Below are 14,441 nucleotides of genomic sequence, written 5' to 3' on the forward strand. Positions count from 1 at the left end.
TTTTATATATACATCTGACTCATAACATTGATTCAATACTAACATATTGAATGGTAAATGCAGATTTTTTTTATGTATAGGATTGTGCTCTGATTTAATCATTTTTAAAATATTATTAATTAGAAGAATAATTGATCATTATCAACAATGCTTTTGCAAGAAAGAGTTTATTTTATGGCTGTACTTTTGCATCCTTTTCCCACATAAATTTATAATAGCTCTCTATACACAGAAGCAATGAAATGTTTTTGGCAAAAGCAATCCAAGACTGACGTATATACAGAGAATCAAGCAAAACTATGTAATGTATTACAATAAGAAATAATCATTTGTACATAATATTCAATTACACTCTCGACGGCAATCGTGACTTAATGAATTCTTCAAAGATTTTAAAAATTTAGATATACTAAAATTCTTTTGATTTTAATAAATTGCCGATATTTCACGAGTACGTGTATGAAAATATATTTATCCTTATCTATAACTAAGATTTCAGTTTGCAGCTTGAAATTTAATTTCCTGCACTGAAAGTGTTCTATAATTTCTATGAAAATGATATCATATAAAATGCCAGGCGAGAGTGAAGTCAAGTGGTTAATGCGATAAAATGTAATTATAATTATCAATTACATGATTTTAGATATCATGAACATCTTGTAATAACCAACTCCTTTCCTATCATAACATCACGGAATTATTGCTATTCCAATCTTAACAAGTTTAGGTGCCTTACAAGAGAATATTTAAGTATATACTATTTTAATAGAGGCACATGAAACTGTTGAGTGTTTCATTAAAAGTAAATAGTTTATTATTATTGCTAATATAATGTGTATAGGTAATCTAATTAAAGATCATTAGTTAAATTTTTTTTAAATTATAAAATTTTCATCAATTGTATAATTTAATATTAATACGATAGTACTAGGCATTTAAGAAATGCTTGAATATACTTTATGTGGTGGTGTCTGCTTTATATGAAATTGCATAATTTATTCATGTGCCTACATTCATAATTCAAATTAAATTATAATATATATAATGACAGTTACTGGTGTAGTTTAAAATATTTTTTATTTCAAGGTACACTTTTATAAAATCTACTTTGAACCCCTTTCAATTAATGTTTTAAAATGAAATAGATATATAAAAACGTTGTCAATCTTAATTAAAGCCTTTTGTGCAATCTTTTAGTTTGTAAAAGTTTAAAGAATGAAGTATATTTAAACCATTATAATTCAATTTTTTTCATCTTTAGTATTTTAGTGGAAGTATAATCAATAATAAATTCGTAGCGCCATCTATACAAAAACGGCTGAAACTATTCAAGAGCTATTTCGACTGATAATCCAAAACCAAGTAAACTACCGGCGCCATCTACTGCAGGACAGTGCAAACTACTCTACAACTTACCAACTGATTATCAGTTTCAGGAGCTGTCAAGTAGTTTCAGCCGTTTCTCCGTCACCGGCAATTCGGGGTCCCTGACACCCCGATTGCCATAATGTCGGTATGGCGAGTGTCACCGGTGCTTCGGGGTCCCTAACACGCCAAGAGGGTATCAGTCGGTGTCGTTTAGTCCTTAGAAAAAGCCCCCCCCTCGGGAAGTTAATCGCCGAGAAAACTAATCAAATCAAGTCGGTGTTCAGAGAGCGTCACCGACGCTACGGGGTTCCTGAAACCCCGGACACCATAACGTCGGCACCGTTATCAACCGTTCGACGTAGAGCAAAGTGAAACAGCATTAGTCCTATAGCGACCGTCGAGGGGTGCAGATCTACTTGCTAAACATCATATACCCTTATTTTATTTTCTGCGTTCATTTAATTTGCTGTATTTATCTTCTTAGCTTATTGAATAAACTCATTCGGTGGACGAACGTGTTGATTTTTTTACTCCCGTGTGCATCCTTTATATCCCTGATTCCTTCACATCTCTGCATCCCCTTATATCACTATATTATTTACATCCCAGCATTCCTCACATCACTGTATCCTTTACATCCTTGCTTTCTTTTAATCCTTGCATGCTTTACATGCCTGCATTCCTTATATCCTTACATTCCTTACATCCCTGCATTCCTTACATCCCTGTAAGCTCTTTTTGAGTAAGAAATCGTTACAAACTTAGTTCCTTTTTTTACTGCCAGAGGGCGCTAAATTTGAACTAAAATTTTCTCGAAAACAGCGCCCTCTGGCTGAAAAAATGCGAACCACATTTTCGGTGCCGAATCAGCGCCCTCTGGTGGCGAAAAAGGAACTAAAGCTTGCCGAAATTTTGGCCATCTAGCGGGAAAAATAAGAACTAAATTTTCGTTGTCGAATCAGCGCCCCCTGGTGGCGAAAAAATGAACTAAAGCTTGCCGGAATTTTGGCCCTCTAGCGGGAAAAATGCGAACTGAAGTTTCGATGTCGAATCAGCGACCCCTGGTGGCGAAAAAAGGAACTAAAGCCCGCCGGAATTTTGGCCCTCTAGTGCGAAAAATACGAACTAAAGTTTCGATGTCGAATCAGCGCCCTCTGGCGGCGAAAAAAGGAACTAAAACTTGCCGGAATTTTGGCCCCCTAGCGGCAAAAATGCGAACTAAACTTTCGACGTCGAATCAGCGCCTTCTGGTGGCGAAAAAGGGAACTAAATTTGTAACGATTTCTTACTCAAAAAGTGCTTGCAGCGGTACAGGGAATATAAGGAGTGCAGGGGTATATGGAATGCATAGATGTAAGGGATGCAGGCATGTAAGAAAAGCAGGGGTGTAAGGAATGCTTAAGGGATGCAGGCATGTAAGGAAAGCAGGGTGTAAAGGATGCAGTGATATAAGGGATGCTGGGACATAAAAGATACAGGAATATAAGGGATGTCGGGATATAAGGAATGTAGGGATGTAGGTGATACAGATATGTAAGGGTCAAACGGGTCTGCAGGGCCGCAGGAGGCCGGTGCTGGGGCCCCGGTCTCCACTGCACGCGGCCCAAGGAGTGTCGGCATCGGGTGTGGCCCCCGATGTCGGCGGAATTTGGTACGTGGGCTAAGCAGAGACCTAAGTGATACAGGGATGTAAAGGATGCTAAGATGTAAGGAATGTAGGAAGATGCAGGGATACAAAGAATTCAGGGGTGTAAAAGATGCAGAGATGTAAGGAATGAACAGATGTAAATAATGCAGAGATGTAAGGGATGAACAGATGTAAAGAATGCAGAGATGTAAGGGATGAACAGATGTAAAGAATGCAGAGATGTAAGGGATGAAGAAATGTAAAGTTGATCCGCACCCCTCGGCTGTCGGTATAGGACTGAGGAGGTCGCACCTCGTTCGAGGTCTTTCTGATATTGAGAAGTAATTACTATGTTTTAAGTTTGATTTTCATGTATACTATATTTATAAGTTATTAAAATGAGTAAAGCTCCACTTAAAGGTATGAAATTTGTCTTTATTCACTGTACAATTTCTTACATACAAAAAATGCCTGCAAACATTAATTGTGTTTAGAGCATTTGACTTTACTGGGCATAGAACAAATTAATCTATGCACACAAATATTTCGTATATATATACACAAAATAATAAAATAATTTCGTTGTTTTTACAATCTCCAGTAGTATATACAATCTAAAGTATCTAATTTACACTGAAGCATATTTCGGAAATAAGCCTGAACATCATTGTGAATTGTCTATAGAATGAAACCTTGCCTCAATTGATCCCAATTACAATTTAAAATTAGAAAGGCTATTGCATCAATTTTCATTCTAAGACAATTGTTGACAATTTTCAATGTCTGAGAATACAAAAATTGACACAATGTTTTTATCTATAGTAGATACAAACAATAAGCTAAATTATACATCATCCGAACGTAACTTCTTTTAGCACCGTTTCATATCGCTAATGAAACTAGTATTAATTACAATATCAGTAACAAGCTCGATCATTTTTACAATGCATTTCTACACGAAATCGAAAATTTTATATAAAACTAGAGGATCGGTCAATGCATGAGTAATACCCTCTCACCCGTCCCACGAGACTTCTTGTGGGCGGAAAACAGTGCAACTCTATGTTACATTATGCATATACAGTAATCCCTCCATTTACGCGGATTCATTTAAATTCGCTTGAGCTACCAGAGCCCAGATGTCACTACGATACGTTATTTAAAAACTCCAATTCAGAGATTCCCCAGTGTAATTTATTTACAGTAATTTATCTACCCCAGTAAGAGCTAAATACATATATGAGAATGTACAAAGGATCCTTATTTTAATCAACTTTTCATGATTCCATTTACGCGGTTTCCACGGTTTTCGTGGAACCAATTATGTACCCGCGTAAATGGAGGGATTACTGTAGTGACAAACCTAGGCAAGAAACATCACCACATACAAAGTACAAATTCGGTCTATTTTAATCATAGCAGGAACGTTAACGTCAGCAGGTTTTTTCCTTGATATAATTATTAAAACAGCTCGCGGTCCTTCCGCTCTTAATGGCTTGTACCGTCAAAGTACTCTCAAAGTACCTTGATCGAAGTGGCGTTTACAAGATAAGTCTCGCGTTTCCTGTCGTTTCGCAATGATGCATTTCATTTTAATCGATCAACATTAGCTTTTTATAGACCGTGGATTTCAACATAATTGACCGTTCTTACGTCATTCCGTACACATGTAGGAACACTTGGTCGACGTTACATAAATTCCGTGCGACAGTTTTCTCGCCTAAGCGAACAAATACCGTGACATTATTACATTTCTATTCGAATATATCAAAATTTTCTAAAATAGAAATTTTTAATAATAAAGCTTTCAATGGATAGTCTGGTTGAAGACAATATTCATTCGGCCTGAGGGGGATGGGTTCATTCCACGGGGAATTTTTCCACTGTGGGAACGCTATGGGCAAGGAGTAACGCGAAGCTGTTGCAATTTCATTGGTAATTCGAAAAATGTATAGGAATTAGCGGGATTGGTATGTGAAGAGGTTTCGGTGGCATCGGCGATAAAGGTATTCGCTATAGGCACGTAGATGCGTGAGTTTATGCGTGCGAGCTGGCGTAACGCGGCAACAGAGAGCAGGAGGAGCTAAAGAAGAAGAAGGTACTAAGAAAGGAGCGGCGAGGTGTGCGGGTCGCCAACACATATCTCGATATCTCACGGTTCGATCTTTTCTCGGCCCTGGCTGCCCGTATATTTACATGTATAATTTATATATCCCGTAGCAGGAACGAAGGTGGTGTGTGCTCAGTCAGGGCGGGTTCTACCTAACGTTTTCTTACCGCCTTACCCTTTTCTCGACGCATTCGCGGCTGGTATCAGCGTGCGGCCATTATACAGGCCGTTCCATCAAACATTAATTTATAATATTGTCTCAGAGTTTATTATACGAAACTTAGTTATTGAAATACAATAAGTAATTGTTCTGGTTGCCTAAGACTGAAAGGTTTATCTTTCTAGGGCAAACTTTCCCCAAAAAAAAATAAAATAAAATTATTTCATACTATTTAATTATGGATATTGGTTCGATGAAACATCCTGTACAGGGTTCTTTGCTCATAGAGAATTTCGCGGGAATCCAGCCAGCTGAATTCCCACGATACCGCTGCGGTGGCAATTCCGCTGCACTTGCCCGACGAATGAGGATGCGTCTTCGGAACGGTGCTTTCTGGGGAACTTCGAATCATTCGAAGATTTCTTGAATTTTCAAAGGCATTTATCAGAGAACATTACGTTTCTTATTATTAAAACAGAGATTCCTGCGGTGCATTTCTATCGAAAGCTGTTAACCCTCGGAAGACGGAGGGAGCCTCAATTTTAATTCAATTTCATTTTTTAAATTTTATTCTGTTCCTTATGAATTATTCTTCCAATATATAAAACTCATTTGTTCAAAAATTATACCTTTAACTTTAAGTTAATCATATATTTTATTTTGTAAGTTGGAGGCTCGATTGACCGGGATTCCGCTATTCAAGGGTTAAGCTGAGTGCAATTTGCACAAACTGACTCGTATAATTGAATTTGTACAGGCAGCTGGTTACGTGTGACTAGAAGATTTGAAGTTAAGAATCCAGATAAACTAATGCAAATCAATTGTTCGATCAAATGTGCATTCGCGAAACAGTGTATGCAAATTGCAACGACCTAACGAACCCAGCATCGCATCTAAACGGCGCATAATATTATCATTTACTGTTACTTTCAGGATTCCCCAAGGATTACGCCTTCGCATAAACTTTCTTGTTCACCTACGAACTGTTGGAGAGTTGCGCCGATTAACAAGCCGTTCTCACACAAATGCGGAAGATGTTGGTAGACCAAGGTGGGCCTCAATTAAACCTGGATACCAACGAATTCCGTGATACGTTCCCGTTCGCGTAACACGGCCACGATAAGAAGAGTCACCGATCGGCACGGTGCCGCACCGTGCGTTCGTGGGATTTTTTTCCCTTAAATAATGCGCCGCTACCAAGCTGACCGTCTCTCCCTACCTGCATTGTGGTCGCGAGGGAGTGCAATTAATTATTGCGTCCCCGCGAGAGAGTGCATTGTTGCATCTGTTGTTGCACTCTCCATGTTTCGGTGTGCGTGTGTTTGTACAGCTCAGAGGAGAAGCTGTAAATGATTCCGGGCCGCGAAACGGTTTTTGGTCAATTGCGATTCTTTGTATTGTACCATCGAGGGCTGCGGTTATTTATGAGCTTACAGTTGCCCCGTGCAATTTACCTCGATTTATTCGGGACACGGAAACAATTAACCCTTTCGATACTAAGGACGACAATAGTCGTTGGCCACGAATTACCGTGTACCAAGGGTGATTATATTTATCCGATGCAAATGGAAATTTTGAAACGAACCCTTTCGCATTTCCCATTGATATTTCATATTTCTTTATAGCATTTGAATGATTGAATTTCTATCATGAAATTTCCGGACGATAATTTCACGAGGATTTGCAAGGCTCGAAACGAATTTGTTTGGTAGGGCGGTAAAGAGTGGCGACGAGTCGAAAAGGTGTGCAGTGATTGCGCGTGGACAGGGCCCGGCGCAGGTGAGACACAAGTGAAAGACGTAAAAGCGGGACGCGGCGCGGAGAATCTCAAGGTAGAATGTCTCTTCCAGTTCGTGTTCTGTCGAAGGAACAATCGGGACTGTCCGAAGGGAAGGTAATTAAGAGAACACGACGGCGACGATTAAACGAGTCCTGCCGAATCGGGTGAAACGAATTAATTCTACCGGCGAACGAGGGTCGAAGATAAACGATTGAGCTTGACGAAGGCCGGGAATCCTGTTTAACGATTCAGTGACGAATACTTTCACACGATACCGCGAAACGGGCTTCTCACTAACACTCGAACGAAACTTGTCCTGAACCACACGGCGTTTGTCAATTCGTATCTGGTGCAGTTCTTAAAATCATTTTAAAAATTCATTTCTCTGAACTTGAAACAATTTCGGAACACTGATCGTAAATAAGATGAAGAAAATGAGTGATTATTCATACAGCAAAAAAAGAAAGAAAGGAGAGCATCGATGAAACATCGCGTGGCATTTTGCTCGAAATGCAAAAGCGGAGCGGATGTTGCCGAGAGCGATTACTGAAAGTCTTGGAACGTCAAATTACGAAACACCTGTTCCTCGAAACAACTTCATTTCAATCGGTTTCGTGTACCGCAGTTATGAATCTCGTTTTTTATTACCCTTGCGAAATGATTCTCTGATACGCGAATCCATTGTTTTTAGTAGTTCTTGCTACGTTAGTTAACCCTCGAACAGCAGACGATGGAGAGAGTCCCAATTTTAATTTCGAAGTTTCCATATATGAAACTCTTTCGTTTAAAAATTATACATTTAATTTTCTCGATTGACCCAGACTTCGCTGTTCAAGGATTAAGAATAATGCACGGTACACGTGAGATACGTTCGCGTATTAATTAACCGGAAGACTAATTCACTATGGACTCATTCCCTGAGAGGAGAACAATAACGACGTTCGTTCACGGTTCATAGTTTGCAAATGCGGCTTCTGGTTTATTCAGAAAGTCGCGTTACAAGCTGCACGAAATGCACGGTTACGTAACAAGACACGTAATGATAAATCATTTTCATTGAGTTTAAATGAGAGTAAGTCTATTGTAATTGTAGTTTCATTCGACGTACGAACATCATCGATTTCCGCACGAGTAAGCACTTGTTTCTTCTTGACAGAAGAGAGTTGCAAGTTGAAAATTTGTATGGCACTGTCGTTTAGATAGTTTCATTTCTCAAATTTTCAATTAAATTAAATTCCTGGCCGAGCTTCTGTTTACTCTAATTTCATTATTTATAACGAAGTGTTTTCGAACATAGATCACCATCGATCCATGTACTCCACTTGAATATAAAATAATTCACTACCAGAATCACAATTGTTCGTACACTGTTATAGTAACACCAGTCTTCTCTTTGCAACGAACTTAAAAATAAGGAACATTCGAACAGACTAATCCTCACCGATTTTTTCATCGAAGTTCATCCTCGTTTTAGATGTAATCCGAAGGCACTGAACTCTCGTTTATCGCGGCCAATCTATATTGCGAACTTTCCAGACCCTGTGGATTCAGATGAAGATTCGTGTTGCTCGTCGATGATGTTGCTGTAGGTATCTGTTGATTCGTCGAATTCGAGCTAAGGTCACTGTAGTACGCGCTGCTCGGTGCGCTGCTCAACGTCGGTCCATCCGGCTCCGCGTCGCTTCCGGTGTACGCTGTGTTCTGATACGACGGATGTTCACCGTTCCTACTACCGCCAATCCGTAGGTCCTGATGATGATGGTGATGATTGTGGTGATGATGGTGGTGATGATGGTGCTGTAGCTGACCCGGCGGCACCGGCGTCGAGGGTCCGTTCTCGTACATCTCGTAATCCGGTTCTTGTAACCTGAAAACATTGGATTACGATGTTACAGAGCGCCGACCAATCGATTAGCGTTTATGATAAGATAGTTGATACCCGTCTTTCGATTACGTTTATTTTCTCCTTCAATGGAGATGGAACGATCTAATGTTTGCTGTTCTTATTTAGAGTCTGCGGGCGAGGAATTTTAGATAGATAGGTACCGATAAGGTATAGGGTATTTCATAGTAATCATCATCGCGATTTTTTTAGGTATTTTCAAAAAAAAATATTATGAATTGATTAGCACTTACGAAGGAAGCTTCGAAAGTCTTATTTATTAATTAAACTTTGCTACTCTCTTTTCTTTTCTTCTTTGTTGTACGAATAATAATTTTTTTTTCTTTGCTGCGTTAATTAATGCTCGGATGACGAACCAGACGGCTAATTATTCAATAGATATTATCAATTAAAATTAATTATTCCTTGGATTCTGAAGTATAACGCCCTTAGGCATACAACCGGTCTAACACATGTGAAATATATGGCTGCAAATCTAAAGGTTCTCAGTTCAAATCCCGATTCCCTGGTTCCTTTTTTTTGCTTTTTTTTTAAATTCAAAACACTATTTTTTAAATTAATCTATTATTTATGTTGCATTTATCATAAAATTTAAATTATTTAACTCATAACTCCTAAAGTGGATATAAGTATATTCAACTCAACGAGTTCTCTAAGGTGGCAAAGCTTCATTAATAACAGTTCCCCTCCCCATTAGATAATAACAAATAGCTATATTAAAAATAGTCAAAAGAAAAGAATTTCAATATTGTAATTTAATGCTAACCGTTCCGATGAACACTCGTGCAGTTCGAAACGGATGTAGTCTTTTTACGTTCGATGAGTATCTCTTAAACCGGTTGCTTCATACTCATAAACAACAATCGACACGATGCTCTATTTTCTTTGAAATGTTTAAGTTTGATTGCTTATGAAAGGAATTAATAGGATTTCTTGCACAGATATTACGATCGAAAGTAGCTATAATAAAATAAGCAGAACAAGTAGTATCATCAATACGTGATCATCTCGAGAAAGAAAGTATACAATTATCGTTGATCGATTGAAATTACTAAAGAGCAATATGTATGAAAGATAGTCGATATCGTAGATCAGAGGAAAAAAAAAAAACCTAATTACGCGAGAATAATTTACCTTTTACTGTGGCGCGTACGAAGCGTATCCCCTCGAAGAGAACCGTCCCCGTTGCTTCCACCGTAATGACGATGTAACCTCGCGGCGTCCAACTCGTGGTACTCGTCGTCCTGTCCGCCGGAAGTAGTACCGTACGTCGAGCTTCCTCTCATTTGTAGCTGCAGATCGCTCGCGTAGCTCGCGGCCTGAGAGTCCAGTTCTGCGTATAGGGCTTCGTCCGTTTGCATGTGGGTGTAGTGGTTCTCCACTGGAAGATTCATCGCCCGTCTATGTTGCGGAAGAGAAAGAGGCGTCGTGACGACTCCTGGCGTACCACCGCCACGTCGCGAGCCTAACCACGACCACACATTGTGCCCTTGAATCAAATCCAACCAGGGAAATCGAAATCAATTCTCATCGACTTTCATGAAAAAAAGTGTATCTTATTCTATGAAACGTACTCGAGGTATCCAAATAACCGAGTGCCAATTACTCGAGTACTTTTGCTAAATTTTCTTTCAATTTTTTCTGATCATAAGAGTGTCCCGGGCAAAATGGTCGTCAACTGTATCGCCAGTAAGAAACATTACCCGAGTGATCGTGTCATAGTGAAAAGTGGATGAATATTATTTATCACTCGCGTAATATTCCTTGAAAATTAAACATTAACATTTACCAGGACTAGGGGCAACGTCGTGATAAGGTGGCAGCTTATCGAGCTCGAGAGGTGGTCGATCTGGTATAACCGCTACCCCGCCACCAGAACCGCCTCCACCAGCTGTGGCACCGGCTTCCTGAACGTTCGAGTCTTCGACGCCGACGCTGCAGCAGCTCGCTGAAACAAGAAACAAAGGGTCGTGTCCCACGTGAGGTTCGTTGCCTTGGAAAATTCGTTGGCAACCGATCGGTACGCGAAAGTCGTGCTCGAGTTTCACTTAAGAAGGGTCGGGTCGGCCCAGGGTACACGAGGATCCGAGGCGAAGCTCGTGAAGTGGCAGGTGAACGTTCGTACAGAATCCTGTTACGTTACACGATCGTGTGTATGGTTCGTAGATATATTACGCAGGCAGGAACACGAATCATTATGACATGAGCTCGCGTATGAAGGAAAAGAAAAAAGAAAAAAGAAACGCGGCAGTTTTCTGTATGGCCTCATTGTACGGCCGTCATCGTGCTGTCATGTGACCCTCATAGAAACTCGCCGGGGTTCGGGGTGGAAGAGATCGAGCGGGGCGGATGAAGGAATCGAGGCAAAAGAAAAAGGAGAAAAAAAGGGGCGAGAAGGGGATGAAAAAAAGAGGAATTCGGAATTCATAGATCAGAGATGCCGACTGGTGGCATGAGAAAAAAACAAGATTATGGGAATCTCGGCTTCCTTCTTGCTCCTCCTCGGCGTGCCGCATAACCTACGCACGTACGACACTCTGATCGGTGCTTTTCGTCCCCCTGGACGATTCCTGACGGCTGTCACTCGCCAAGAGTAGGAAAGAGAAAGAGACTGGTTCTCGTTTTATCGTCGTCCTTATACTAGCGACAGAAACCCGCGTGCACCGAGTATAATATCTCCTCTTCGTCCTTCCTCCAGGCACCATTTTCTTCTTCCTCTTCTTCCGAGAAACTCACGACGAGGATAATCGGCGATGCGCTGAAACGTAGCAGAACGAGAAGCCAGGGTGACGGACACGAGCAGAAAATTTAATTCCGTCCCTTACGGTTCGTGGATATTTATAACGAGCCGTTACACACCGTCATTTACATAATTAGAATCTACGCAAAGAGCAGGAGAGATTGCCTGCTAATTGAGAGACTGTACGGACGTTCACGCGAGGTCTTCGTGTATTAGTCAAGAATATGACGGGGTTTCTCGGACGTCAAACGATCCTTGTAACTTTTCCAACCGCTAAGACAAGACGCGTGAGTCATGAAATAAATTTGTCCTCCATTATCCGACGATGAACAGTTCCCTGCCGTCCGATCAAAGACACGCGAATCCAAACGGATAGGGACCAATTACCCGTAGCTACGCCATGTTAGAAAGGATTTCAATTGCCGCGGACACTCTGTTCCGCGACCCTAATCAACCTTCCATTCATTACGCGCCGCTCGTGGAACGCGGTGCTTCATCATTGGTAAGGACGGTCGCGCGCGACTTCATTTGCGCTCGTCCGGCTAGAAATCCGAGTGCAATCGATTACGTCAAGCTGTAATCGCGTTATTTATCGTCGGACGTGGCAGTACTCTTCGGCATTCAAACGGGCTACGCATCGACGTACAACGATTTAGCGTACGATGGCAGGCGTGAAGCAGTTTATTGCTATCGTAAATAAGGCGGTGCCGATTTATCCGATCGGTATGCTCGTTCGAACGACCGGGGTTCTTGCTTTATAATTGAACATCGATCTGTCACGATGATTCCTCGCTGCTTCTTTATGCCGTCTCTCTTAGAATGGGAAAGTTCGAAGGAAACACGGTGTATTCAACGCGATTACGCCATAGTTCCGATCTTCTAGGTGAGGTAATCGGATCCGTTCTTTTTCCAGGCTGTCGCTTCGCGTGATTGTTCGACGGACGCGTTAACCCGCGTGATTTACCGGATTGGATGGTTCGGATATTAATTGGTCGACGGATGCGTTAGCCCGGCAAACGGGACGCGTGAAAATTGTGTGGCGTGCCGTGACAACGGGAGGGCGAGTCTCGCCCTCACGATCTACTAGATTCGAACACCTACCAGCATTCGATTTCTTGGCAACCGTGCGTGATCCTTTTCGGTCCAGATTCATTCTGGCTGATATTCTTTCGACCGGTTAGCTGCAACTCGATCGTCCATTCTCGCGCGTCATCGTGTCGGAAAGATCGCCGCGAAAGACGATATTAGTGATGAAAGGAAAAGGGATGCGTTAGCGTTTGTTGAAACGTGTTTTCTGTCAAATTGAATTTAATAGAATAGATGGTTCAAATGATAGTTGCAGCTGATATCTCAACAATGATTTCACCCTGTATCGATTACTTGTCATTTTGAAAATCAATATAGTACATTCGGCTAAACTTTACTTTGGGGAACGCAAAATTGTTGGCTATTTGTTATATATTCTGATAGTATTTGACGAGTAGATTATAAAAGTATCAGTTTCAAGCTCAGTAATGCGCATTCAAAGTTACTTATTTTTTAGTATATTTTTACGCCATATCGACTTCTATCTGTAATTCGCCCAGCCCTTCGTGGCGAAAAGGGTGAACATTTCTATGAATACCCTTTCAACGAACACCAGGAGATCCTTGTTGTCGAGGTTTCGAGGGAGCAGAGGCCGATTCGGCGTATCGAGCGAAGAAACGGGCGATAAGCCGATTAACGGATTCGATTCACCTATTCTATCCGGCTCTCGAATCGCCATTGTGTTCCGTCGATCGTGCCGGGAACCTAACGTGTACGGGATCTCGTGTTTTTTCTTTATTTTTTTCTTTTTTTTATCGCAACCAGCCTCTTTCAGCCGTCCATTAACGCCTCTCTTGTCCGTTGGCATTCGCGGCGATTCTTACGCACGTTTCATTAATTCGTTTTCTCTGCCTCTTTTCAGCAGAAATGAAATTGCACAAACAACATCGAGTCGCGTTTACTTCTGGTTCAGCTACGCTAGAATTTCAATTACATTCATACAACCAGGTACGGCTATAATTTCACCGTTTGACAAGTGTATGTACACGGACCTAAATAAGCCTTTCGCCGAACGGGATGTCCTGCGACGTTAACCAACGCGCGGTTTTGATGTAATTAATAGAGAAGCGAGGAAACGGATGGTTCGGACGTCCACTCTCGGTTTCCTGAAAGGTATAATCAAGAGTTTCTTAACGACCTCGAGATTTTTCAATAGATTACGCAATGATAGGCACTAGATGTCCAAATTCGTAAGCGATTTTTAAGTATAGACCACGATATTTTTCCTCACCGCACTGTTGTCAATTGTTTAGCTTAATTAAGGGTAGCGTGTTCGGTCGTTCCAATTAGTCGTGTCGAGTGTTCCATGAAGATCAACCTCTTGGCGCCAATTATAGGAAGCGTATTGAATCGGTATCGATCACGAAGTTTCGGTGTGAAGGGATCTTAAGAGTGGAATCGTGGATCGACGACGGGGTTCAGGGAGGTTCGGTAAAACGAGTGTCGGATAATTAATTCGAGTGACCCTTGTATAGTCAGACCGGCAGCCAGTTGAGCTCGCCTCCTCTATTCTCTTCTTCTATCTGCCCTCGTTCTCATCCTCCTTCTTTCTCCTTTCTACGTTCCTTCGAGCCACGTTGATCGTATCGTGCCGCGCGGCTGATTTTAAATCAGAAAGTTAATTAGACGCGTTTCACTGTCCTTTATGTCGCCTGTACGTCGCGTCG

General features: G+C 41.2%; 1 protein-coding gene across 2 annotated transcripts in view; it reads right to left on the reverse strand.

The window, feature by feature from the left end:
• Positions 1 to 3,432: 3,432 nt before the first annotated feature.
• LOC117609238 (uncharacterized) overlaps positions 3,433 to 14,441 on the reverse strand; it is a 67,813-nt gene continuing 56,804 nt past the window's right edge. Inside the window, exons 5-7 of one of the 2 annotated variants that reach the window (XM_034335320.2) lie at positions 10,738 to 10,896; positions 10,083 to 10,329; positions 3,433 to 8,912 (exon numbers count right to left, since the gene is read on the reverse strand). In XM_034335320.2, coding sequence (XP_034191211.1) covers positions 8,516 to 8,912; positions 10,083 to 10,329; positions 10,738 to 10,896 — 803 coding nt within the window. In that variant the 3' untranslated portion in view covers positions 3,433 to 8,515. Of the gene's footprint in view, positions 8,913 to 10,082; positions 10,438 to 10,737; positions 10,897 to 14,441 lie in introns of both variants that reach the window. The other variant, XM_034335311.2, reaches the window with a different exon arrangement.

This window comes from Osmia lignaria, chromosome 9, assembly GCF_051020975.1.
Source record: "Osmia lignaria lignaria isolate PbOS001 chromosome 9, iyOsmLign1, whole genome shotgun sequence".
Lineage (NCBI taxonomy): Eukaryota > Metazoa > Arthropoda > Insecta > Hymenoptera > Megachilidae > Osmia > Osmia lignaria.